At 34.7% G+C, this 23,448-nt stretch overlaps 1 protein-coding gene across 3 annotated transcripts; it reads right to left on the bottom strand.

Annotated features, from left to right (window-relative positions):
- Nucleotides 1–240: 240 nt before the first annotated feature.
- nwk (FCH and double SH3 domains nervous wreck) lies at nt 241–21,904 on the bottom strand. 3 transcript variants are annotated; one of them, XM_089240351.1, is made up of 23 exons: nt 21,761–21,904; nt 19,011–19,108; nt 17,843–17,888; nt 17,049–17,131; nt 16,597–16,741; nt 15,978–16,114; nt 15,081–15,144; nt 14,206–14,334; nt 13,890–14,012; nt 12,303–12,398; nt 10,723–10,875; nt 10,532–10,618; nt 9,217–9,268; nt 8,615–8,763; nt 7,679–7,978; nt 6,773–6,856; nt 6,454–6,652; nt 6,239–6,301; nt 5,229–5,443; nt 4,732–4,876; nt 2,802–2,915; nt 985–1,049; nt 241–794 (listed from the first exon to the last, which is right to left on the bottom strand). In XM_089240351.1, exons 1-23 carry the CDS (start codon nt 21,812–21,814, stop codon nt 354–356), a joined length of 3,042 nt encoding a protein of 1,013 aa, XP_089096477.1. In that variant the 5' UTR covers nt 21,815–21,904; the 3' UTR covers nt 241–353. The 3 variants fall into 3 exon arrangements, with proteins under 3 accessions (XP_089096477.1, XP_089096478.1, XP_089096479.1); XM_089240352.1 differs by having other exon boundaries at nt 4,732–4,873; XM_089240353.1 differs by lacking the exon at nt 2,802–2,915.
- Nucleotides 21,905–23,448: the final 1,544 nt, after the last annotated feature.

The following is a 23,448-nucleotide window of genomic DNA, read 5'->3' as shown; positions in this document are numbered from 1 at the left end:
CCAATGATTGTTGTTATACCCGGCAAATTTTCTTCCCCTAAATACCTGATGTACGCCGAACTCTTTTTTATATAACCATTATAATAAGGCATGTAGACGTCTTCAAGTTTATAATTGATAAAACAAACCCCCAATAGGAAATTAAACAAAGTGAACATTAAGTTTACAGATATCATTCCACAGTTCGTATAACATGATGGTAATAATCTAGAAAAAAATTTCAACAACCATTACCTGCAACACATCATTCTCTAATTAAACAATATAAGCTGAATACTCAACATTCAGTTCAGATTCTCCATTACAGGACAACGACACTCTGATGAATTAGGCAGAATAATCTTCTCGATACATTAACCAGTGGTCTCGAATGGATCATTCTCAAAGAAACTGTTCTCTACTTTAGCTGGCGCAACAGCATCATTGTTTACTTCCATTTTAACATCGGAATCCAAGTCTGACTTGGATTTGCGATCCACCTCACCGTTTTCCTGGCCCTTTTCGCCAGAAGGCTCGACTTCCATGGCGGTGTCACTGTCTGGGAACGTACATTCAAATGCATTAGGATCTTCTTGTTTTGTTTCTTCGTCTTTCTTTGGAGTAACTTCATTTTCTGCTTCAGCTTCTTTTTTTTCCTTGTTCACGGATTCGTCTTCGGAATCAGAGGATGGTGGCATCGGCGGAGCTTCTGTGATGACAACAGTGGGGCAGTCTGCATCGCCTTGAGGAGGTGATGGTTCAATTTTCTCTTCTTCTATCTGCTCAAGTGTTGTCTCTTTTGGAGCTGCGGAAACCTGAAGAGACAAAGCAATCATGTATGGTGAAAAACAAGAGATAGATATTATAAGACCTTCCAAGTATTTACAACAGGACAATGTATATGACATAAATGACTCATTTATTACTGTTCGCAATTCACAAAGAACAAATACATATTTTTCAGTTTTGCCTTCATTTAAAATTTATTTTTAGATTTATATTCACCTCCATTTTTGATGGGCTATCTGGACTCGACTCCAGTGGTGCATACTTGCTGACATCTTCAGCTGCTGCAAAGAAATTATTAAATACAATTGTCAGATATATATTTTTTTTCATCATCACATTTTGGTGAGCGGAAGAAAAAACAATTAATGAATCAATAAGCAGTGGGTCAGCAACTTAATCTCTAACCAAGCAGGTCGTTCGAAAGCATTCCTATCTGAGCAAACTGGTTGTAGCTACTTCAAAACAGCCTTATGCCATCCAAGATTCCGGAATTGTCCTGTGAATCTCTTTCATTTACTGATCGCTATCATGTCCTTCCTAATAGTCATTTCAATTATTTCATTGCTTATCCTGTAAAACACCATAACCCGTAATCCTGTCCACATTATATGAAAGCTCAGTCAATCACTTAAAGACAATACATAGCAAGTCTACCAGTCTTCTTTGTCATATAGCAACAGGGCACTCTTCTTTAAGATGCAGCAGAATCCTGTTGTAAGTGTGTCTTGATATGCTAACCGTACATGCATCTCTTAAACATTCTTCTGTGGAATTTCTCTGGTACATACCGGATTGTGTCTCCTGAGTGTATGTGTGGCTTTTTTGTGTTTATGTAGTCATAGTTATGCTTGTTTTGTGATATACTGGAGCTGAAGCCTGCTTTCCATATTTTAACGTGCAAATGATACATGCCTGAATTTTCATGTTATATAAGTATCATGTTGAAGGTCTGCCTGCTCTCTTTGGAGACCTGGAAGCTGCTAAACACTAAAATGCATGCACAATCTAATTATAAAATAGAAGCATATAATAAAAAATTATGAAGGAAAAATGTTGAAATTTTTTTAAAATCAGAAATAAGCATGCAAGAGATATAAAGATGGACTGAAGAACATATTTCTTTCTGATAATTTTATGCCCATTTCTTCGTTAACTTGCACACATTTTTTTATGCTAACTTTTCTAGCACCACTGTCAATTTATGCACTGAAAAGCTGATTAGACTGGAACCTACAGTTCATAGTGGATTCCGAACAATTTTCTTCTCATGTGCTTCACTAAAGCCACTCACTGAGATGACTTTTTCCGGGAGTGTCAAACTCAGTTTTTTGAGTAGTTTCTGTGCCATCTCTTACTTTTTAAGTGCCTCCTGACAAGAAGGACCCACACATATGCTAGTTTCAAACTCGTAAAGCCTCAGAATGCCATTGCTGGTACATTAGAATCAGACAGAGGTCATTTAACTGGATAAACACCCTGTTTTTAATTACTTTTTTGAGAATTACAGTTGAGATAAGTAAAAAAAATATAGCATTAATAAAATTATCACTGATTTTCAAAAGGAAAATTATCATGGCTATGTCACTAGTCATGGCTGCCTGCTTACTTCTTTCTGGGGAGCCAAATACTACCCAAAAAAAAAACTTGCAGCTTTGACAGCTGTTGCTAGTTTGAGATAATAGAAGATAGGGCAAATTTAAAAGAAAAAGCAACAAGTCATTGTTACTAGCCTTGTTAGGGGTCTTAATAAAAACCCTTCTGAAAAGGTCTCAAAGGATTCATGAAGGATTCGCATGATAGTAATAAATTTTTTTATTCACTGCTGAATGACAAACAGACATTGTTTATGATTTTTTTTAAAAACAGAATGCTGCATGAAAATTTGCTGGGGAATCAGCTTCTATAGAGCTACTTATTATGAATGAAATCGCTTAAATTTCTCCTATTGAGATGAAAACTATCAATCTACAGGGTTAAATATCTAGAAATTGAGATTTAAAAATGAAGTTTTCACTATAGACAAACACACTCACGAGGCACTTCATGTTCGCTCGACTCACTGTCTGATGCAGAAAATTGCTGCTGATATTGACTCTGCTGCTTCTCAGACAGCTCCATCTGGAAATCATTATCTCCGATGGGTATAGCTATTAGGAAAAAAAATCACAGAAACAAAAAAAAGCTCGAGTACTCTAGTCATTGACCTCTTGTCTGTGATACAAATGTCTGCACTCTAGCAAGTTATATGCTAAAAAGTATAAAGTGCCCGATGAAACATGTGGGGTTCTCATGTGCGAAAGTGCTTTTTTTATAGTTTGCTACTACAAAAGAATTATGTTATCAACCCGATAAGAAATTCACCATTCAATCTTCTTTTTTAAAAAGATTTTTTTTCAATTTCATTTGTATGTTACAAAGGAAAAAAAATTTGAATTCTGATTTGAAGCACAAACACAAGCTCAAGAAAAGGAAGAACATGAAAAACTAAAAGGAAAAGATCAAGTGCAACCAAAATAATTCAAGATTTTAGGGAGATGGAGGTTTCTGATAGTTAATAATAATCTATATATATATATTTTTTTTTTCCCATGAATTTTTTTTTCAGTGAGACTTGAAAAATGCAAACAAAGCTTTACAGTAGATCCTCTCTTAACCAGATCTTTCCCACCACCTGCCTAAAAAAATCAAGTTCCTTACCCAATGATTTAAGTTGGTGGTTCCAACCTGTGATACATAATTCGAAAGATACATAAAAAATAATTACTCAGCAACGGTGAAAGAAAATGTGATAAAAAAAAAGGTGCAGCACATCAGAAATGGTACAATATACAAGAGGGGAGAGGGGGTATACAAACTCTCAAATGAGCAAAAATTAATCTTGAGGATGTAAGCCAGGAAAAATATAATAAGACTGATTATTCAAATGGATTCAAGAATTTAAATTGAAGTAGGGAATTCAAATTGTAGTTCACTAGAGGTGCTGCCTAGTAAAAAAATTAAAAATAATGTGTATAACGCAATTTCTCTATGAAGCCCTTAGCAGATTCAATCAATACATATAGTGTAATTGATTTTGCGATGATTTAGATTTCCCTTGTTTAACTAAATTTTCTCTTAAACACCCAGCTAACCCTCTATCCCAGTTAAGCTAGTCAAGAGAGGTTCTACTGCTAGTGAATGCTAACACATCAAAATACTAGCATGGGAGGGGGGGGGGGAAATCACGAAATATCATTAGCTATTAGGATTATACATATCCATTACGCATGAAAGGAGTTCCTGAGAGAGAGAGAGAGATTATAGAACATATAAACCTCAATAGTGCAAATCAAGATTTTTACCAATGACTTAAATACAGCAATACATTTAGTAGAAACTTCGCTTGAGAAAACTATCTTTATCTTAAAACAAACCTTCCAATCTAAAATTATGAACATCTCTTTAATTCATACAATATATAAATACTGGTATAAAAATCTATCAGTATGTGGTACAGTATGTTATAAACAGATTGAAAGTAGTTTTGTTTACAAAGAAAATGCAGCACACAGTGAGGTAAGGCAATAGCTGTTAACTTTAACTAGTTCAAAGGACCCAAGCTTTTGCGAGTCAAAAATGAGCTTATTCTTGTATATTTTGAGCTTGTAAGTAGAAGCATTTTAATGAATAACTTTTGCTCATAACTTGTTATTCGTGACTCGAATTACCACTCCCTTTCTATCAAAATATTTGATGTGTTTATTTTTTTAAACTCCTCTTAACTCTTCTTGATCCATGAAAAAATTTATATTTTAAAACAAAGGGCCTGGATTTATCTGCCCCCCCACCCCCTCTTAACCTTCAGAGCATGATTTTGATAAATGTTTAGAATAACAGATAGGTATCATATATGATAATCTATTTGATTTAATGATGCATACAAAAAGAATTTGTGAATCTTTGTTACAACATATTCTGGCTTACTTGTTTGCAAAGGAAGACCAGGAGCATTCTCAATTTCTGGAGTAGGCTGGGTCAAAATCACTTGGTCAGGAAGAACGAGCAGCTGAGGTTTTGGTGGAGTGAATGCTGGGGGTGGTGCACTCTCTACTGGTGAAACTACCTCCTGCTTGTTCATTAGAAAAATAATAATACTGTCACAAGGCATCAACTAAGTAGGAATACATTTACTCTGTTTACAACTATTCAATATATATACTGATATATATTGCTGCTCGTATAAATAACGAGCAGCTTATAAAATTATAAAATTTAATAAACATTCAGAGAAAGCGAAAGAATTATAGTTTCATGTAAACTTTAATGATGGAAAAGATATCCAAGCAAGACAACTCAGATATCAAACATGGGATTATCTCAGATTCTCTAGAATTTCAGCAGCGAGTAACAATTAAAAAATACATTTATTTCCTATTAATGGAAATATTATTGATTTAGTCATGAAATTATCAGAAACTCACAATAGGAGTCATTGGCTCTCCATTGTCTTTAAGTTCTTCAACTACTAGAGATGGGAACAAACCGATTTTGCCATCCACTTCTCCTTCCCACCAGCCATCATCAACATCAGATACAGTTTTACGAATAATCTTGATAATCTGGGTCTCAAAAAATGTCAGCTCCTCATCACACGTTGCTTCATAATCATAGACTGCTCTGCAATAACGGAAACCATCTGCAAGAAATAAAGAATTATAATATGTAAAAAGAGTGCTGAATACCATAACATAAAAGAAAAGGGCTATGTGTCAAAGAAAAATCAAATTATGTGCAAATATTGTCAAACCCAGATTTAAGGCACCATTCATTTTGAAAAATTCTGGTGCTATAATGAGTTCAGCATCATATTAAATTTTTTATTTATTTATATATATATATATATATATATGTCAGATTTGCTCACTGAAAATTTCTGGTGATAAGCATAGCTGGCACTAAATCAGGCGGTGCTATATTGGGGTTCAATTGCAATAATTCAAGAACTTTATCATGAAGTTTTAAGAAAACCCTTTGATTTGACCTTTGACCCCCAAAATCTTTGATTCCCTTTCAACACCATGAGACTAAAACTGGGATAACACTATAAAAGTTTGATAAAAGTTCTTTTATAGTGTAATCCCAGCCTAAGGTAAAAAATGTTTCATTATTACATCAAATGCATGCTGTTTAAATTTTGGGAGAAATGTTAAAATTGCCTATACAGAAATTAGGCCCACATCTCACAGATGTTGCAACAAAAAAATTTTATAATGTTCATAAAACCATGTTCATCTAACTTATTGGTCTTACCCCCTTTCAGGAAAAAAATTCTTAGCCTCCCCCCCCCTTCTTTCTAAGCCACCCATAGGATTCTATAACACATCTGTAGCTTCCACAACTCTTTTTGTCCATTCCAGCATCTCTTCATGGGCAATAAAGCCCATTTTGGAAAACACCACATGTGTGACCTACATGAAGAAAAATAACTCACCATCAGGAACAGTGGTACTTTGTGGTATTGACAGTGCCAACTGATCAGGTTTATCTAGGCTAGCTGCAAGTACAAACAGAAAAAAATTATTAACAATTATAATTAATATAAACATAAATAACTACAATTAATAGTTATTATCATAAATGATCCAGTGTTACAAAATTAATTTTAAAAAATTAAATCAGTTTTTATGACGAATAAACGACACTCACTTTCAGAACTTTCTTTAGTCTCCATGCAAGGCAATTCCCCATTTGGCATAATTGCCTCCTCACATTCATCAGGCATGGAATAGTCAACTGAAGAGAATGATGTGAGCTGAGGTCTCGGTGAAGTATCGACCTGCTGACTTTCTACAACTTCTACATAGTTCTGAGGTATGTAACCTTCCTCTCCTTTGTAATTTCTTGCCTTGAGGGAAGAAAAGTTTCTACAAAGATCACTTTATAAGTAGAGAAAAATGGTTTTTCTTTAGAATCATCATAAAAATCAGCAACAGTTTAAAAAAAAAGAAGAAATAAGAAAATTCACCTTCACCCACCCATCACCATCACCTTCCCCAATGAGCTCAAGCTCTTCATGTTCAACAAAACTTAGTTCATCAGTATTGGAAGCCTAAAAAATGCAAAAATATGTTACATACAATACAACTTTTCACAAATTCTAAAGTCTAAATCCAAGCGATAAAGCTTCATATATACATTAGCATAACCAACTTATAATACTGTTTCTAATACATTCACAAGAATTGTTTTCAAAACTAACCTTCTATGAACCATTTGGGAGATAGTAACACAGTTGTATGTTATGATGTCTTCTTGCAAGGACAACCTGGCACACTGTGCCTATATTTTTAGTCAATGTTTAGTTATAATGAGTATTGTGCTTACGGCACCCACAGTAGAGTGATGAACTGAAGTAGATACTTAGCAGCCTCCCTTAAATTCAGAAAATGACACCCAGGTGGTGAAACTAAAGATGTGATTTCCATCAGCCTACAATAGTACACCACAGTAGTACAAACAGTGCACCTAGGAAAAAGACTTTATCTGCATAATATCTGGAAAATCTCTTTCCTGTTTATTTGTAATACTGAACTAATTACAGATTTTATTTGTCCATAACATACTTGCAAGGCAGTGCCAAGTACTTTTGTGGCATATACTCATACTTGTGTAGGATACCAAGTGTAATATTGAATTTTATTTGTACCGAAGTTACTTGCAGATATAGAGCTTGAGAAAAAAAAATTAAATCTAAAAATAAAACTTTCTAAGGGTAGAATATATTAGACATCTGGGGAGTATACTGGGATCAAACTATTGTTATGCGGGTAATTATTATTATAGAGGATATCATCATATAGGAGTTTCCAGTAAATGAACCCACAAAGACTTAAAAATAACTATATGCAATTATAACTGAAATGAGACAAACCTGATAGGAAAATGATGCAACACATCTAGTGTAAACAATAGGCGACACTTCACCATTAACTTTAGGTTCAACATCGGGTGCCCTTTCTTCTTGAACTTCCTCCACAGGTGGCTCTGGTTCATCATATTCCTCTGTTTCAGCTGCTGCATCCCAGGCACTCTGAACTGCAGCAACAACATCTACAGCTGAAGCAAAGTCTGGCTGCTCACCTATGCCATCAGCAGCCGCGCTCATAGGTGGTTCTGTTGCTGTGTCACTGTCATAAAATGCATCACTGGCTTCACTTTCTGGTTCAGGCACCTATGCATGAAAAAAGAAAGGTCACCAACATATTTTGCTTCAAATTTTGATTAATTACATCTGACATCTTATCATTAAATAAGAAATTTTCTGGAGCATTCCTAGTATTTGAAATAAAACTATTGAAAAATATTTATTATTTAAATCAGATTGTGGTTTGCAAATTAAATTTTAAAATTTAACTGTAACCGTTATACCTTGGTTTTACTTGGTATGCATTGAATAAATTTAACTTACATGTATATTTTAATACAAGTCCAATTCTGTAAATTAAGCAAATCAAATATCTTAAACATCATGATCTCAACATGCTATCCAGCTGATGTAGGGTTAGAAATATAAAGATCATCAAGACTGTCAAATAAGTGATAACGGAAAGCAAATCAAGAGATGCTGAAGTTTGAATCAACAGAATAAATACATGGGATAAGTCAAATCATAGCTAAGTGAAGGAATATTCTTATTGGGTAAGGGAAACAAATCATTTATTTATGCAATTTCTGAATGCAAAATTTCTTGAACACAATTACAAGAGTAGCGATACATAAAATATATTAAGCATTAACAGCAATAAACAGAAAATTTTATTTTAAATACAAGAACATATTTTTCATTTGGGGGGGGGGAATATCAAACCTGTTGTGGAATGATTATTTCCGGTTTCGGCTTTTTCTTCTGACTAGGCTTGGAAGTCAGTGTTCCTGACCTACTCAAGGATTCAGGTGACCCATCTGATGCTGTAATTGACTCGCTGTCCGAGGTACGCATCCATTCATCCACATTGACTGTAAAGCAATTATTATGGATTCACTTACTGTGTTATTTCATATATAGAGATTTAAATCAAATTTCTCAGCAGACTCTAAAATGAACAAACTTGTAATATCACAGATGATTAAAATTCAAATATTGTTGTTTCTCCTCTAATCCTTAACTATTCCATAAAATTTGAGCAGAAATAAAAAATCTGGTGCGATAATAAATGATATAAAATCAGACATCTATAAATGATCATGGATATAACCAAGTTCTTCCATGTTCCCCCCCCCTTAATTTCATATCGTTTGCTTATGTTATTTCGATGCCTCTAATGAATAACCAAGTAACTGAAGTATGCTCATAACAAATTCTTGAATTTCTTAACAAGTATTTCTTAACAATCACATATATGTAAAATAAACTAAAAACACACATAAAATATACTAAAACCATGCAGGCAGATATAAAAAAAAAATTACCTCCACTTTCTTTCATGGCTTCAAGACGAGCTTCAGCTTTCTTCTTGCTGGTCTATAAGCAGTATAAAAAGAAAACATTATTAACAAAAGATAAAGTAAAACAATAATGAATTCATGAGCGTAAAAAGTAAATGACTATTAATAATTTTCATTTATAGAGAAATCTGTAAATGTAATATGCTACTTATTGAATTCATCTAAGAACATTTTGATTACTGAAAATGATTCAATGAATAATGAATGATATATAATGTGTTTCATATAATTTCATGTCAATTTTTCTGTCTATCTGAAATGAATAAAATTGATTTGAACAGAATGATTTTAAAGCTATAAAGATACAAAATCAACAGATAATAAGTCTGGGTATTTGAGTGGTTGCTGTGCAAAACAATTTTTTTATTCAGCTGTAGGTTAAATAAAACAATTCAGATAAATAAATTTGAATAGCTGAATAATTTAATTAAAATGAACACAGTATTATTTGCTCTTTTTTTGTTTGTGCTTCCCTTCCATTGTGAGAAAATTAAATGAATTTTGTACACTAAGGAGAGGTCACCAGTAACATATACATGGTGATGCCTAGTCAAATGTTAGTGTTGGTATGAATTTTGAAACACACATATATAAACAAATTTATGTGTATGTTACTATATAGAACTAAAACTGGATCGATACAACTAAAACAGGAATGGATTGAGTAAGGCTGGTATTACTATAAAAATTTTAGATAGTTCTTTCATAAAACTATAAAAATGCAACTAATAAGCATATAGATTACATTCATGCGTGCAAATGTAACAGATATACTTATTTCGTTGCATTTTCAAGTTTTGTAAAAGATCTCTTATCAAACATTTACAGTGTAATCCTGCGCATAAAGGCACAATTTCCAAAAAAAGCTTATCAAACTTAATAGTGATGGTATTTTTTTACTTCTTATCTTGCTTTACGATGGTACATGACAAAGGCAGTGAACTTAAAATTTTAACTGACAGAAGACATGTTATTTATTAAGAGCAAGTATGTTTCAATAACTTAACACAGACAATCACAGCGAAAAGTAAAATTAGATAAATATTGAAATTTTTATGTGTTCAATGCTCAAACTACTTCAATAGTGGTTGCATGGTTTAAGGGTTGAACTTTCATTTGAATTAAATTTAAAATTCCAAATTTCAATTTGATATAGTTTTAAGCATAGAGCATGAAGAGTGTTTGGCTGGATTATAACTTTTATTACTACATTTGTTTACAATAAATATTAACAATCTACTTAATAATGTAACACTATTAAAAAAAAAGGTTACAAAACCTGTGCTCTTCGTATTATCTGCCTGAGCTCATCCACTCGAGCTTCCATTTCTGCTTGTGGGCTTTGCTCACCAATTGGTCCTGGAGGCTATAAAATTAAAAAAGACAAAATTTTCAGATGTGCCTGTCATGACAACATATGTTTCAGCATATAATAAATTCAAAAATATACTGTATATAACACACACTGACCCTGTCTTCTGCATTGAGCTGAACCAATAACTTTTTCAGTTCTTGATTGCAATCTCTGATCACCCTGGTCTCCTTCGCAACACAAGTTGCCCATCGCCTTGCTTCTTTGCTTAGGCACAGGCCAGCATTATGTTCAATCGACAGCTTATTGATCTGAACAGGGAAAATATAAAAGCAACCATAAGATTAAAAATGTATGACATTCAAATAATAACAAACCTTTTCCGATTTACAATCAATGAACATGATGAAAAAAAATAATTGTAAATCTTTGAAAAATTTGAATGAAAACAATATACACTCACAAGATCAAACCGCTTCGGAAACTCAGAAGGATCAAAAAACAGTTGAATAAACAAATTCTGAGTGACCTATTGAGTTTATATGTATATTATTCAATAAAGTTGCTTCCAAGACTACTTCTCTGCCTCAAACGGTAAGAGTGACACAGTGCTCATCATTTCATCCAAAACATGTCAAAGCATTGTACTTATCCAACTGAGGGCAGCCAAGCGTGGTCAGAAACCAAATCTAATTTGCTGTCACCTACTAGAACTATGACTTGTTTTTAATTCAAGTTCAAGTACTGCAGTTCAACGCTTCATAACAAAAAAAGTACTGAATTTCACAAAGTAAAAACTTTTGTTTATTTATTAATGCAATATTGTTGGCCTTTCAGGCCTACACAAGAGGTCGCGGTAGATTTACACATAGATGTTTTGCAACATTTGACAAGATATCGGAGATTGTGGGGGGAAGTTAACAATAGTAAAGGGCGAGCTTGTTCCATTCAACTATGGTATAAGGAAAGAAACTGAATTTAAAAGAATCTGTAGAGGCAAAAATAGGTTTTAAATTTTTGGTGATTGGAAACATGGGAAGGCTTAGTCAGAATATCGGACGTATTAAAATTTACCATGAATAATCTTATAAAGTGGGAAATAAGTCGGTGAGTAGCGAGTGGGTGGAGATTAAGTTTGAGTTTAAGATCAGAAACGGAAATAAAAGATGACCAGTAGTTGTGAATAAAACTAGTGGATTTTGGATAGATTCAAATTTGTTAAGAAGTATCTTGTTTACTATATATATATATATATATCTTTTACTCAATCATACCATTACAATTTCCCATAGCGAAGGAAATAAGATATTTCAGTTGCAGAAGAAATACAGTTTACATTGCTTTGATCGGCACGAACCCTATTTTATGCAGCTTGAAAAATATATTTCACACAACTTCACAGACTTTAAAATATATTAACCTGTATAAATGATATGAATCAAATGGCTTTCTACCTGGATGTTTCATGAACTTACTTTATTCCTCTGATGAAAACTGAATGATTCCCTTTTGCTCAAAGACAAAAATTACCAAAAAATTTGTCAAAAACCATGCAAGCAACTCAACTGTAAAATGGAGCCAATGAGTTCCAGAACATAATGTTTTTTCAGCCCCCAATCCAAGATACTGCTGTGATACACTGACACAGTATCCAACAAGTGACATTAACGCAAGCATTACAAATATATATTTTTCATTTCTATAAAACCAAATCATTTCATTATCAAAAAGAAGTTACCTTATCATTATCACAGGGTTCAAACTCATATAGCAAAGGCTGTGACAACACTGGGTTGTCATTGAAGAAACATTCCATAGTGTACTGTTTAGCAGTCTGTGAAAATAAAGAGGAAAGAGAAGAATTTAATGAACTACATTTGAATTGAAAATTTTTTCCCTTCCACCATGCATGCATTGTCAAGAAAGAAAAAGGAAATCAAGCACAACTGACGTGCAAAGTTTGACATGTAAAGTTTCATTCTATACCAATAGTTATTGGTATAGAATGACACTTTACATGTATGACTGCAATATAAGTAGGCAGGGCCGTAAGTAGAATTTTTGGACCCGTGGCAAACATGATTTTTCCTCCCCCACAACTTCAAAATCAGATAATTTTATAATGATATTCTTTGTTCCCACTTAAAACTGCTGGATCCATAACTTTTGCTGCCCAGGGCAGTTGTCTCCTCTAGTTCTGGCCCTGAAATAGGTAGTGACGATATCAGCAGTAAATGATTACTTTATTGCAAAAAAATTAACACACACACATGCCCTCTGGTAACACGAATGCTCATTTGATTTCATCCCATCCCTAATACATAACTACATGAGTTTTGACAACTTCTTGGTGTACAACTTAGTCTCACAAAGAATGCATGTGTATAAATTGATGAAAAGTAGATAATTCACAGAAGTAAGTAGTAGTAAATAGTACAATAAAATACTCTATACATAAGGCTATTAGGCAATGCATATTAATAATTAATGACTAGTTAAAAAATTTTGCCTTTTCCAAAAGCACAGATTCATTGAAGCACTACAAAATTAAAAGCAAAAAGCCATGGGCACGGTAGCCTAGTTCGATAAGATACTCACCTAAAGTACCAAAGGATGTTTAGAGGTGTCGAGAGTTCAATACCCGGTTCATCCCTGTCAGAAACTTTCCTGACATAGGGATACAACAGAAACGGAAACATGACCACAGAAAATGATTGCTATTGCAGGGAGTCCCACGCTGAGGGGTTAGCGTACCAACTTCTCAGTGAGTATAGAAAAAAAGGATGCTGTTCAATTGGCAATAAATTGTAGGTCCCGGTCTAACAAGCCCTCGTGTGCAGAAAATGGCAGTGTTGCGACAAAAATGACCAAAATGATGAACAAAAACCATTTGATTGAATCAAACATAAACTGGTTTGTTTTTTGTTAAACTTGGTAAATAAATGTATACAATAGAATAATTTTGATTTAAATGCCTCTATTCAGGGTTCTTAGAGAAATCTGCTTGATCATTTCGTTGACCAAAACTGAAAATATTCCCTGACTTTTTCTGACCAAAACTCCCACAATAACAAATATAATACAAAAAATCTGAGTTTGTTTTCTTCCCCTTCACGGAATTTTCCTCTTAACTTTTATCAGATATTTGCATACTTTTGACATTTTACATTTTCCCTGACTTTTACCAGACATTTCACATTTTTCTTGACTTTCACTACCCATTTTTCATTCTCCTGAATTTCTAAGTTACTGGGAACCTTTGTATTTTTTTTAATATAAAAATAAATTTTCATTTAAAAATACAGTTGTTTTAAAGATTTCTTACCATTTCAGCTTGCTCTTGCACAATCGAAAATGATGACTGGCATGCAGCGCAGGTAAGGAGCTCAGTGCGGCTAACCAACAGAATGTATTCTTTCACTTTATCATACATATCACAATCCAACAACTATATGCATAAAGAGAAAGAATATGATTATAAAAAATGGGAAAAAATATATATACAGAAAGAATCTTTTTGAGAGGATTGCTCTCTGTTCACCAGAAAAATTGGTCCTGGAAAAAGTGGTAATGCCCCCATACTTTACTGCGGCATAAATAAAACACATATTTGCAGAGAAAATTTGAAATATGTTACATACTTGAATGAGGTCAGGTAAATCCGAGTCATAGAACTTCTGTTGATGAGCATTGGCAGCCACTAATGCTAACACATAATCATTCCTTGCTTTGGTCGCTTGAATGTCACATGCTTCTTTACGAAAGGAGAACTGAAAGATAAAAGTTATTGTTGATTTTCATGATCCCATTACAAAAAAAAATCAACGTTAAGGGGAAGGAACCATAACAATATACTCAGAAGCTTTTAGTACTACCAGTATTTAAATGGACATGCACCTCATAAACATTCCTTTAGCTAATTTCTAACAAATCGATGTGTGTGTGTCGGAAAGTGTTGAGCATGTATATGCATAGCTCTAACATATTCATGCTGTCAGAGTTATGCATGTTCTACATTTGAGAAGTGCTGCTATCTGTCTTCCACAATGGAAGTGAAAGTTGCATATTACTGATTTTCAGTGTTTATATGAGTGTGATGTAGAAAATCTTAACTTACACTATCATGTACAGTAGGACCCTGTTTCATTGGACAGGATAGAAAATTTTCATCGTTAAATCTGACAAATCACATCAAATCAAGGTTCTACAGTGTGTGTGATATATTATTATAGCTATGGTAAGTGAGCAGGCAGCAATGACTGTCAAAGAAACAAATCAGGATATTGCTGTTAGCAAGGAATCAAACCATTATTCAAGGTTCTTTTTAAATTTCCCACCCCTCCCAAAACAATCAAATGTATGAAATATTTTCTGGATCATCCCCCCCCCCCTTCCCACTCCTTACTTTTCAAAGTAATTAAAGTGATATTATCTTCTCTTCTAACTGAATTATAAAATGAAGAAAAAGTCCACATTACCAAATGAATATGACTTTGTCAAATAAAATAATACTCACCTTAGCGCTATTTTTCTGTAAAGAAGAAATGGACTGGAAAATGCGCCCTTTTTTCCTTTTTAATCTGTTTATCCGTATATGAAGCGTGCGCGAAAATAAAACAACCAACCACGTGCATTCAAAAAATGTTCAAAGTAATAACAAGGCAAACATCAAAGCACATTTATAATTTTATACAAAGGAATATAGAACTTAATAGGATTAATTTTATTTGAATGTTAGTGATTCGTTTTCTGGATATCAAAGTTTTCATATCTAAATAGAATGCTATTTACTATTAAAAAATTTCCAAACATTTCTCTCATTAACAACTTTTTCCCCTAATAGGGCAACTCATTTTCCAGAAATTACATGTGAAACAATTTACATAAAACAGCATTTCGCAAAGTGTGTGTTGCAGCTTCTAGGGCATCGCTGTGAGCTGGAGATATTGATTTGTGTGCCTATTTATGCTTTAAAGTGGTTATTTTATATGGGAAAATGTCTATCAAACTATTCTGGGGAGCCTCGGATAACAAAATTTTGAGAACAAAACTGCCATAAAACATTTAAAAAACTTAGTGCAGATTAATAGGCACATTAAAATTTTGCCTCTACATTTCTTTTTTTTGAACTGAATAGAAAAGAAATAGATATTTTACAAAAAAATAATTTGTAAAAATTAATTTCCAAAAGATGGCATATAGAAGGAAGTAAAAGATAATAAAAAATTTGACAAAAGCAAGACAAAAAACAACTCCCTCTATTAAGATTTCATTACTGTTGAATAAAATTTGCATCTGCTGCTGCTTTGATATGCAGAAAATTATGGAATAAAAACCTGTAATTACAGAACAGTAGCTGTGGCACATGCTGATTCAAAGAATATTGAGAGATTTATCGAAATAATTGGCATACTTTTCATCAGCCTCGTGAGCTTTCTCCCTTGCATCGTGAGCCATATGCTCCTCTTCGAAGTACAGCTTCTTGCTTTTATCTATTTCAACGACACACTGTTGTATCTCCTCGTGCATTTTTCTCAGATTATCAAAACACTGAAATAGAAATTCAAATCAACATAATTTTTTTTTCTTTTGTGATGGTACAATTAACACACAAATGCTTTTAATGATCATGCATACTTATCATACACAAAATAATTTTATTTCTTGGTTTCAAGACTGATCCTGAGGAATTAAAAAGGGGCCGTTCAAGTATTACGTCATCATCGATAGGGGGGTTTCCGATTTGCTGACTTTTGATGACAGTGGGGGGGGGGGAGAGTTTGGATAATGCTAACGTCAGCAACCACCCTTTATGAAAATATGAGTTAGGATTCAGAGAGGCAAGGCTGATGACTAAATTTTGCTGACAGGGGGGGGGGGTGTCAAAAATGGCTAAAAATGTGCTTACGTAATATTTGAACGGCCTCAAAGTTACACACACACAAAAAAGTGAAACTTGCAATAAATGAACATTTTGTACAAAATATCTAAATGTTGGCATAAAATTATTTCCAACAAAATTTGCAACTCACTTTCTTAGCAACCTGCATCTTGTATAACCTCAACCCTTTTGCATTCTCAGAGACTTGTTGCTGGTAAACCTCTGTAGCTGCTAGGCGAGCTTTTGCAATCTTTTCTGTTTCATCCAAAAGAGCACGCCATACTGAGTATACGGTCCTACAAAACATAATTTCAAAGAAATGCAAGATAAGGTTAGAAAAAAAATTCAAAAACACTTTCGGTCGAACTGAATCAGAGCTAACCATAAGTTTTAATTGCCTATATGTAAAGATCTGCACCACTGCTCTCTCATCATCATTTTCAAGTGTGATGTGAATGAATTGATTTTGCAGCTCAAGGGCCTGTAAGTCCATTTTGCATTATGAATGATCTTCCAGAGCCTTGAGCCACGAAACCAATCTTACCCTGTTTCCAAACAACTGAAACAAAGATATTTATAACATGTACACATTATGGAACTCACTTGTATTCCCTGCCGTCTGTTTTTACTTCTGGAACTGATGGCAGCTTCCTTTGCAGGTAACTGGTTGCCAATTTCAGCAGAGACTGGGCATAGAAAATATAAATTTCAAATCAAAGTAAAAACAAAAAAAAAGTGTTACAACATATACAATCAACTCAGTTATTCATGGCACTATAATAACTATAATTAAACAGTGTTAGAGCTGATATCCTTGTAGAATAGTGTTAATGAACATGGTTCATAATATCAATGGAAATGAAAGGACTTCAGATACAACTGAACATTCTTCAGCACTTTTGATTTTGCGGTGCTTTTCTAGAGTTCTAAGAGTTTGAGCTGATTAGATCAATAAAATTTTGTTGGTCTATTCTATTGATAACTATGGGAATAAAAAAAAAAATTGGTTGCGTGTTTGTTTTATACACATGTAGTAGATCATAGAACGCTACTAAATGACACAGAATGTACCAGCTATAACCAACTAAAGAACAAAGCCCAAGACAGAGATGAGTGGCAGCTGCTCACCCAGCATGGGGGAGAACCAGTCTCAGGATTGATGTACCATTGATGAGTAGGTCATGGATTGGCATGCCATGGTCAGGATCATGACTGTGAACATGAATATAAACATATCAAGTGGGGGGGGGGGGGGAGACAATTATCAAAAAAGGAAATGTCCTCCATTTGGGAAAGAAAATCAGCTAAGGAAATAGAACTTCTTGAATAGGAAAGAGTCCCAAAGTCTATCCACATAGCAGTCTCATGAAAATATACAAATATTTGTTCCAACCAACCTGAGCATATTCTTTTTCCACAACAGCTCTCATTTTGGTGAAGTTCCTGGAAATAAAAGAATTTTTAGATACCTGGGTAAGATAAGACGATATAAAAGACATAAAAAAAACATAAATGAGATGTACTTTTATCATTTATAAGGCATTGGAAACCAAAATTACCCAGTAATATATCTACTACTACTTTACAGCACACACTGGTCATATTGCCATATAGCAATTTATAACGATTGAATGGATCGAAAACCTTTCTCGCTACAGAAAGTCATGTAATACGACTGTCCTTGTCTTAGACATAGGGAGACTTCTGGGAAGAAGGTGGTCCATCTATCGGTGGTCCCAGTAATATATCAGTCAACCACTCCAAAGAATAACCTTTGAAAGTTCAGATAAATCCAGCTATACGCCTACAGTTCTCAGAAAGATCTACAGCATATACTTGTGTATATATACAAGCTTAATTTTTCTTTCAAAAATTTGTTTCTTAATTTGAGGTTGGGGGGGGGGGGAGTTTGGCTTATACACAGGTCAGTTTTTGGGGAGAAAATAAATATCAACCTTCTACTTCACAAAATCATATAGCTACATGGCCTCTGCAGCCTAGCTTGAAGATGTGTGACATCATTGGACTACTTTAGATGGCGTCACTAATCAGTAGAGAGATTTTTGTAGCTATGTTCAAACCCACAGAACCAATGATGTTAAAAGCCAAAGCAAACAAATCAAAAACGTCGTCGGCTTTGACACCCAATAGACTAACATCAATTTTACAGCCTTTAGATGTAAGCATCATTCAAATGATCTGTAAATATGCGGCGGATCACTTAAGTAATCCGGGAATGTGCTGTAGGTAACTTGAGTAATGTAGAACTGCACTGGGAGGCGCTTAAGTGCTCTAGAACTATGCCATATGTCACTCAAGGGATCTCTAAATGTGCCACGAACCAATTAATTGTTCTGGAATTGTGTCGCAGGTCACTTAAGAGATCTGCGAACAGGGCCGTCATTTCAAATTTTTCCAGGGGGAAGGGGCAAAGCACATGCACTCAATGTATGTATATATACAATTTTTAGTGTATTTTCGAAAGCCGGGGGGGGGGGAGAATGTTTTACTGTACATGCGCTCAATCATAAGAACATGTTCATTAAAAAAAATAATAGAAATAACCTTATGTCTTCTAGAAAATCTACATCTTGTTGATGTTTCATCTGAAGTTTCACTAGTTGCTCACTATGGTTGTTACGCAACGCTGTGGTTACTTTACCCTGCGAAAAAAATTGAATGAATAATATATTAAATGTCTCTATCATTATAATCATGTGTGAAGTGGAAAACTACTACTACACTACAAATATACATTGTAAACATTCATCTGAAGAGTTTCTACAGAATTAGTGTATGCTGGTAAAGTGTCATAATCGATACCTACATATCTGAAACCCGAAAAGTTCTTCACATCGCACACAATAATTAATGATTTTTACTCTAAAGTTTGACATTTTGATTAGGAAGTCATTAAGGCAAGTTTTTTTTAATTCACAACCTAGTTACATGAAAAGTTTTTAGGCATTAAATGCACCTATTAAATATTCTTCTTCACATTTTTCTTCAGTGAATCCCTAAATTATGAGACAAACTTAAATACAGTGATACCTCTGTTACAAATTTTTTAGCTAACAAATATTTTTTTCGCAATGCTTCCACCTCAGCTGACAAATACAGATTTGGCTAATAAATGTTTTGGTGGAAATGAACCACCTAACATAACACAGCAGCATTGTGAGCTGAATTTTCTCTCCAATCAGTATCAGAAGTACTCTATTAACCAAACCTGATTAAATAATATCTTAATAAGAACATTACCCAGAAAAAGGTTTTCATTTTTACTATTTCTATTGGTCAAAAAGACTTTGCATCAGTTCATAGAAAATGAATAATCAGGCTGAGAAAAACACATCAAAATAGGCCACGAGTTTTAGAGGGCCTGCAGGTCAAAATTTTCCACGGGACCCATCTTAGTAAATAAATTTATAGTTAATTTTATAGTCTAAAAAATTATATTCATGTCAGACAAGAGCTCTGTCAGCCTATCCCATGAGAGTAGAATAAGAGGTTTCTGTGGAATGGTGGATGGGTGATGATCACCCCCATTCAGTGAAAAACTGCGCTATTGGCATGAACAGGAGAGTGGAGGTTGACATTCACAGCTCATACATTCAGTGATTTCGCCCCCCCCCAGAGCACGAGGGAAGTTGTATGGGGCCATTCAAGTATTACGTCAGCAGATTTTAGTCCTTCCCCCCTCCTTATCAGCAAAAGTCGGCGAAACACTGAAATCCCCCACCCCCCTCAGCAGCTTAGAATATTTCATATCTTCAAAAAAGGGGTGGATGATGACATAAACAACCCACCCCTAAACCCCCTTGTCATCAAAAGTCAGCAAATCCAAACCCCCTATTTCCCCCCTCAATGCTGACATAATATGAAAAAAATATAGGTTTGCATACCCTTGAAATGAGAAGAGTGTTACATCCAATTAATAATACACTGAAACGTTGATATATCAATACTCTGCAGACCAAGAGAAAATATCATTGTAGAGGGATTATTGTTGTATCGAGAGGCAGCAGTTTAGCATTAGAGTATAGACAAGATGTCTTCAACCTTTTTCTAGTTGCGAGCACTGCCTGTATCCACCATCAAAAGAAGAGCACCTTTATGGCAAATTTGGCAAAGCATGAAATCAGGATGATTTCAATCCTTGAATGCAATTTGTACAAGGTGTTTAATTGGAACGTTGATCAAGTGCCTGCAAGCACAAAATCGGACACGAGCATCGAACACTCTGGGTGCTTCTGGGCAGAGGCAGATTTAATGCCAGGCGCCCATGGCCCAGACTTCTATATAAAGGGCCCAGAAAAACCCAAACATTATTTTATAATTTGAGGGACCCAATATTTTCTTTTACACCCAGGCCTCAATTGACTTTAATCTGCCGTTGCTTCTGAGAGCACTGTGGTGCTTATGAGCAAGAGGTCGAAGATGTGCCTGGTATAGACATTTCCAAAAACAAGACTTGAAAAAATATCATTTTAGAGAGATTTATCATTATATCTAGCATTGTTGTAGTGAGGTTTTGCTGTACATAGAAAGCACATTCACCTTGAAATAGGAGGCTAGTGATTTTCCATATAAAGATATATAAAGCTTTTTTTATTCTAGACATGTGTAATGGCCTGCACACACTTAGGAATGCATAGAAGGCAAGCATATCTCTATAAAAGCATAGGAGGCGATCATACTCAGTATGTACATATTGTACATATTTCACTTGTGTAATGAGATTTGTACATATTTCATGAGAAATTAAAGATTGTGTGTGCATACCTTCCAGAAATTAAAAGGAAATATTATTTACTTCTATCTATGAGTAAGAGGCTTTTGTACCCTTAGACATATGTAGGAGACTCACATATCAATAGAAATATATGGGAACCTACCACACATTTCTAGAGATGCGAATGGTAGGTGTGTGTATTCATATTCCTAGAAATGCCTAGGAAGCTTGTGTACACCTTAAATACTGCTGTGATGTTTGAAACTTTTTCTATTGCTTTAATTTTCCGAGTACCCCTGACACGGCCCCCCCACAAGGGTAGGGCTCCAGCACTGGGACAATTGCCATCACTTTGTTTTTCCCCATGCTATAATTTCACTGTGGAAGGGCCCGTGAAAAGCCTGGCTTTGCGGGTCCGTCAAAGTGCCCAGCTTAGGGGCTCTTGCTCCAGGATGTGAGGGCCATATATAATCCCTGGATGGCCCTTCAAAAACTTCCCCCAGGGTTACGCGTACCACAGGTTGGGAATCACCCTCCTAAAGCAATATAGAACAAAGCTTCAGTGAAATGAATTACTCACTTTCTTTTGAGATGATTGCGAAGACTTCTCTTTTTTACTATCTTGTTTCTCCATTTCTTCAACTTTCAATCAATCAAGGCGATGACAAAAAAAAAAAATCACACCCAAATACCTTGAAAGGTGTTTTTCTCCCTCAATTTTCAATTGTTCGTGAATTTGAAACGATTATTAATGATCGGAATCAAAGCTAATGATTTCGATGCGAAAATTTCCATGATTTCTACTCAAATAAAAGCCGAAATTCGGGTTGTAAATGTCAAAACCATGTCAAACTCAACTGCCAGTTACAGTCGGTATACACGAGAGTAAGGAGAAAAGTCGATCAATTGTCACTCACACCACAAGGACAAATAAATAAAACAAAGAAGAATGTGATAAGAAGTATTTCCTACGTTGTTGGACAATTTTTTACTATTTTCTAATCAAGTGTAACGAGATGAAGATCTTGCAAAAATAAATATCTTCAATATAAAACGACTCATGGAAGTGAAGAAAAAATGAACTTGCAGGACGACATTTTCGAGGCAAAATATTGGTTTCGTTTTCTTAGAAAGAAAGGAAAATTCTTTTGTAGGACGATAAAAAATTTATTACATTTACGCAAAGATAATAAAATCATTGAAATCACCTTTATAAGCTTTTTCAATCACTTTTTCTAAATTTAAAAAGTTTTTCTTAAATACTGATAAATGCACAGGTAAAGCAAGAGATTACACTTGTGTTTTAGCTACACTTACGTCCCGTATTTCCCGGGACAGTCCCGGTATTTTCTGTTTTTATGGTCGTCCCGACTTTTTGGCAAAAGTGTCCCGGTTTTTCCCGTATTTTACACGAAGCCTACTTGAATATTTACTTTTTATTGAAGTCAAAGATTGACATTATTTTTCAACTCATAAATTATTTTATGATAATTACAACTATAAAAGAGAATATTAATCTCCCACATTCTTGTTGACGTTTTTCTTCGTGGAATTCATTTTAATTCACTTCAATTTGCAGTAATGGTTCATTTCCCACCATTTTGATTTTTCCGTAATTTCAACAATATTTGGCAACTTTTTTTGGATTTGGCGTCATTTTTCGCGATAATTGGCGATGTCCCGTATTTGGAATCCCAATGTCCCGTATTTCTCTCGAAGAAATATGGTCAACCGGACAATATAGGACTTACGATAAGAATTTTATGGGCGACTCCCTATTGACAAGTATTTTATGGGCTGATTATGCCCCCTCCCCCTCTTCTCGCAAGTGTCGTCTTAATCCGGGGGGAGGGGGCACCCGAGCATGGCCGTGAGGAAAAGAGCCCCATGAACATACGATTTGATAGAAAAATTTGAAAATAAACACGCAAATTGGTAGGCGGGTATTTTTTTCGAGCAAAATTGGGGGGGGGGGAGGCTCAGAAAAATCACTTCACCACAGGACTGATGCAGGGCCGCAACTAGGGTGGAGCCAGCTGCTTTGGTAAATCGGGTGCTGGACCAGCGGGGGAACAAATTTCACCGTTTAATCTCTGCTTCAACATTACAAAAGGGTGTCAAAATGCTTGCTTGACGCAGCTGACCAAATCTCTAGTTGTGGCCCCGTGTCTACGATGGTCTTAAGGTGGCCTTGATGTACCAATGGGCAGGGGCAGAAAAGAGAAAGGAATTTCTTCCCGTGCGGGATCTATTTTTGGTGCCCCAGAT

The sequence above is a fragment of the Pholcus phalangioides genome, unplaced genomic scaffold (genome assembly GCF_987345545.1).
Source record: "Pholcus phalangioides strain wild (caught in Gottingen) unplaced genomic scaffold, Ppha-v1.0 ptg000012l_1, whole genome shotgun sequence".
Taxonomy (NCBI): domain Eukaryota; kingdom Metazoa; phylum Arthropoda; class Arachnida; order Araneae; family Pholcidae; genus Pholcus; species Pholcus phalangioides.
This window is presented reverse-complemented; position numbering and strand designations above follow the sequence as displayed.

What these genes read in the sequence shown, in the direction of transcription:
- nwk (XM_089240351.1), bottom strand. Translation starts at nt 21,814, where the DNA reads ATGGAGAAACAAGATAGTAAAAAAGAGAAGTCTTCGCAATCATCTCAA. An exon ending in TGGAAAAAGAATATGCTCAG is followed by an intron (nt 17,132 to 17,842) that starts GTTGGTTGGAAC and finishes TTCTATGCCCAG; the next exon opens with TCTCTGCTGAAATTGGCAAC. An exon ending in AAGTACCACTGTTCCTGATG is followed by an intron (nt 5,444 to 6,238) that starts GTGAGTTATTTT and finishes TATTTCTTGCAG; the next exon opens with ATGGTTTCCGTTATTGCAGA.